The 4,893-nt window shown below is 33.4% G+C and overlaps 1 protein-coding gene across 1 annotated transcript; it reads right to left on the reverse strand.

Moving 5' to 3' along the window:
* Positions 1-2,707: 2,707 nt before the first annotated feature.
* Positions 2,708-4,339, reverse strand: LOC307145159 (urokinase plasminogen activator surface receptor-like). Its single transcript, XM_079848018.1, has 5 exons — positions 4,267-4,339; positions 4,065-4,181; positions 3,658-3,789; positions 3,362-3,469; positions 2,708-3,231 (listed from the first exon to the last, which is right to left on the reverse strand). The coding sequence occupies exons 1-5, from the start codon at positions 4,313-4,315 to the stop codon at positions 3,044-3,046; spliced, it is 594 nt and encodes a 197-aa protein (XP_079704144.1). The 5' UTR covers positions 4,316-4,339; the 3' UTR covers positions 2,708-3,043.
* Between the last annotated feature and the right edge of the window lie 554 nt (positions 4,340-4,893).

Consider the following 4,893-nt stretch of genomic DNA (forward strand, 5'->3'; position numbering starts at 1 on the left):
TTTTTGCTTTATCCATCTTTATCGACTCGTACCTGCTCGCTCAGCGCTCACGGCGCCCCCGCCTGCTCGCGATATTATCCCGCCCTCCTCCCCCATGTCAAAATTCTATGATGGAATCTTATGAAAATCCTACTCTAGCCTGTTAGTCCTCTAAAAAGTTATATAACATTGAGGAAATGCAGAAATTATTTAGAAACGCACAACAGCAGCTACATATAGATTTAAAAAAAAAAAAAAATTACCATCGCTTTGGCGCCCCCCTGGTGCTGCGCTCCCCTATGCGCCGCATATAGCGCATACCCACTTTTTGCGCCACAAAGCCCTGAATGTGCAGCAACGGAGATTTGGAAAAATATTAATAAAATATAGGCTACATGAAATTATGGGAGAATAAGACAATGAAATAATGATCAAAATGAGCATCTATTTGCAAGACAAGATTAAAAGACTAGCCTAAAAGAATTCCTACAGGCCTACTGCATGTGGCTACTATATGTACAAATACTATTATTTAACCTTAAAAAAACTCACTTTAACCCCCACATGCTTAATAATCTGTAAGGACAACATATTGAATAGATGCAGATTTCTGCAGTTATACCTTCTTTTCTTTGTTTTCCAATTTCACAGAAAAAAATCTGTAAAATATTACTTTGTAAAAATACAGACAAGTTCCTTTTAAAAAACGTAAAATTGATGTAAAACCAAAATACAAGCAATTACCTGTAAATTTAATAGTGGACCTTTAAATTACAGCAATATCTGTAAAATAACAGGCATTCACTGTATAATGACAAAACGGTAAAATTCTGTAAAACAAAATACAGACCATTACCTGTAAAATTACACTTTTTTTTACAGTGTAGGCAATACACTGAGACCAGGATACAGGAGACCTATATGGCATGTATATGCACATATATGCACCTCAATTTTCCCTATATGTGGCATATATACGCATATATGCAGCATATATATTATCATATATGTGCATATATGCTGTATATATGCAGAATATATGTGCATATACACTGCATATAGGTTTCATATATGCACATATATCCTCATAGGTTCTTTCATGTGGGTAATACTCACAGGTTGCTTTATTGCTGCAAATAACTATATCAGTGACTTTTTGATTGAACTCTGCTGACTAAGTTGTGTTAGGCTTCTTCTAATTTCATGTTCAATGTAACCCATAAAGTGCTTTATAGTGACAACAGACAAGAGGATAAAAATAGACACTCATGTTTAGCTTGATGAGGATATAGTCAAAGCTTTGAAAGGTAAACTGAGAAGTCAACGAAATTCGAATGCATATCTATGCAAATTATAATACATATATTCAAACATGGATACAAAAATGTTAATCATTGGTTAATTGTATATAAATTCTTCTTCTCTTTCACAGATCCTGTGAAAAAGCAGTCTTCAAATGTGTGTGTCTGTCTCAGTGTCTGAACCACAAGCCCCCAGTTGCAGGAAATGAGTCATACTCAAAGAAGTGATCGTCCACTTGAAGATGAAGATGTGACATTTAAACTCTTCTGTTTCTTTGGTTCAGCCATTTGTAGGCCTAAGTTTGTAAATAATGCACATTGTTATTCCGTAACTTTTTTTTTTTTTTTTTGAAAATTGCATTGTGATGCTTATTTTTTTAGTGATGTAATATTCATAGTGTACTTTTCTGCCATAGCATTTCACTGATCTTTATTATAATGTATTTTGTTCAAGAGATTGTATATGCTGCTGTACTTTTTTAATGTATTTTTATGTATTTATTTTGCAATGTACACAAGATAGTTTATTAAAGTTTTCTTGATTTCAAAATGTGTGTGTCTTAACATTTATATTTAATTATTTTTGCACTTTTAATATACCATTTTGAATACTGAATAAAACAGCTTTATAATAAACTATTAGTGTAATAATGCATTTCTAATGAGCTGAAATGCTATTGTACATTAAAATGAAGATTCAAAAATAATATTATTCTAATAAATAAAAATAAAATAATTATATTTTAATCAATAAAAAATATTCTGACTAGTTTAAGAAATATGAAATTATATTTTAAATAAACTGTAAAGAAATACACTTAAATGCATTAAATGTACTTGAAGTGGTTCTATTTTAGCACAATTTAATATATTAAAATATATTGCAAATAGTTTAAAATAGTTTTTAAGCATATCTTGAAATACACTTAAAGGTGGGGTATGTGATTTGCAAAACGGCCGGCAGATTTTGAAAATACACAACTCAAATAGTCCTACCTTCTTTCCTTTGACTCCTTTTCCTTTTCCTATGGTACGACCGTTTGATTGACGCACTTACTGTCCAATGATTCTAGGTGGTCTTGGAAATGATTGGCTGGAGTTTTTCGAGTCCTGCCCATTACACAGATGATTAAATTGCTTAATTTTCATTTCAGTGCTTCTAACTCAGTGGCTGTAAGTGGGTTAGGAATAGGATTTCAAGTGATTTTGAAAAAACGGCCAAAAAAAGAGAATCACATACCCCACCTTTAATATACTTGAAGTTGTTTAAAATTATAAATTTAATACGCACTTAGTATAGTATAATTTAAATATATTAAGTATGTACAAAAAGTGCAATTTAAATATATTTCCTTTTCACCTTGGTTACAGTTACACAATGTGTAAATACCATGCTAGCTAGTTACACACTTAAAACAAAAAGTATTGAGCAAAATATTTTTTTATTTAGAGGAACTTTAGTTTGTAGGACAAAATCAAAACATTACAGGTGAAAATTTTCCTTTTTTAATAATTAAATAATGATCATACTTGTTTCTTCTGGACATGATTTAAAAGTTTTTTATTAAAGAAAAAAAAATTGCTCTTTATTTTGAACGGTTTACATCATGAAGATTTAAAAATGAGCCCTGAAATTAGATGATGAATACATATATTTTCCTGTATAAATTCAGTTTATCACATCTGAACACAATCTACAGAAAAATACGAGCTATATATTCAGTACAGCGTGTGTGATTGTAGAATGTGAAGATCTGCTGTATTCAGTGCATCATGAAGTAGGAGAGCAGAGAACAGCAGAGGAACAGGAAGCTCTGGGTGACACTCTGAGCCCCGTTACACAGGTTCCCCTCACAACACGAGATGCCCTGAATACTAGGAATAAATGTGGCGTCACAAATAGATGTAGTCGCACAGCCTTTTACAACATCAGACAGGCTTCCAACAGTCACTGATGAAAAGAAAGAGAACAAAGGTTAGTCTAGGCTGGCAGTAGCTGTATGTGATTTGTATCAAATATTTAAAATAAATGGTGGAGAAACAAAAATAACAACAATCTTCGTCCTTTTCCAGATTCTCACCTGTTGCTTTAACACACCGATCTTCATTCCCTGAACAGTCCACTGTGTTTGAGCAGCTCTGTCCATCACAATAGTAACATTTCCTTCCATTGGGGATGTTAGAGGGATCTACAGGAGGAAAACATGTACTAGTATATAGTATAATATAATGTAACAAGCTGCTCCATTCAGTCAGTTCACAACAGACGAGCCACACCCTGTATTTTATTTCCTGACTGAATGTCCTTTGCAAGTAAAATGAATGTTGACTTTAAAGAAGATATAGTCATTTGCACAAGGTCAGTAAAGCACAATACCTGGAGCATCTTGGACGTTACACTGGTCTGTGTTACAGCAGGAAGAAGACGCCTTTGAAATGCCGAAGTTCATGAACCCACTTTGACAGTCAGCAGTACAATCTTTAGCCATCACTCTGATTCTAAATTGATCTAAAATATGAATGATACAGAAAAGACCAGTAGGCCTACATGTTATTTTGATGGAAAAATTATAAATGTTAAAAATTTACTAGTTTTCTTATTTCAAATGTTTTTAATAATACAATTGCAATTGTTAGCAAAACAATCTGATAGAAAACAATTTAAACAGCAGAAATAATCAGAATATTCTGTGATTGATTTAGTAAGTTCTGCCAAGAAAACGAGTCACAGTTATATGAGAAGTTATATTTACACCACTCGATCTGTCATGCTGGTCTTCCTACCTTGTCTTGCTGTTGTTAAACTCACGCAATTGGAAGATCCACTGGGACATGTTTTTAACTTCTGATTGGCACAAGAACCCGTCATACTCATGCACTCATAACAGCTGAGAGAGTGTCCTTTAGGAAGAGAAAAATAAAGAAAGAGACATCAATGATCTGTATTTGTACCCAGTAACATCACAAACACTATTTGTCTTCGTACCTGCAGTGAAGAGAATGAACAGGAGAAAAACTGAGATTTGCAGATCCATCTTTGATCAGGAGGAGAATGAAACAATGTGTCTGTTTCAGTGCCATTTTATAGCTTATCAGAGGGGGAGGATCTTCATGGGAAAAAGAAAGTAGAGAAGCAAAAACTTAAGACTACACAATAACAATAAATTGAAGTTTGATAAGGAAATTAGAAGCACTTTGCAGGTCTACCTAAACCTATTCTTACTGATAGTTCACCCAAAAATCATTCACTCGCCCTCATGTCATTCAAAACCTGTATGACTTTTTCCCTCAGTAGAACATAGACATGTTCTAGAAGAAAGTAAAAGATCTTGTGTTCTGCAGAAGAAAGAAAATCATATAGTTTACATAATATGCTTTAGGGATTTGTGGCCATCTGGTTGAGGAGGATGGAAAGTTATTGAGAAACCAGTTTAAACACTGAAGGATTGTAATAGCTGCAGTTACAGTAAGTAGTATATGATCATATATGACATTACACATCCTGATCAAACAGGACCATAAGTTTCATTTCCTCTGAAATCAACAATCAGACTTGAGACATTGTGAAACACAAAAACAGCCTTTAATGATCTAGAACACCAGAGCTTCGTCA

The sequence above is a fragment of the Squalius cephalus genome, assembly GCF_949319135.1.
Source record: "Squalius cephalus genome assembly, chromosome: 17".
Classification (NCBI taxonomy): Eukaryota; Metazoa; Chordata; class Actinopteri; order Cypriniformes; family Leuciscidae; genus Squalius; species Squalius cephalus.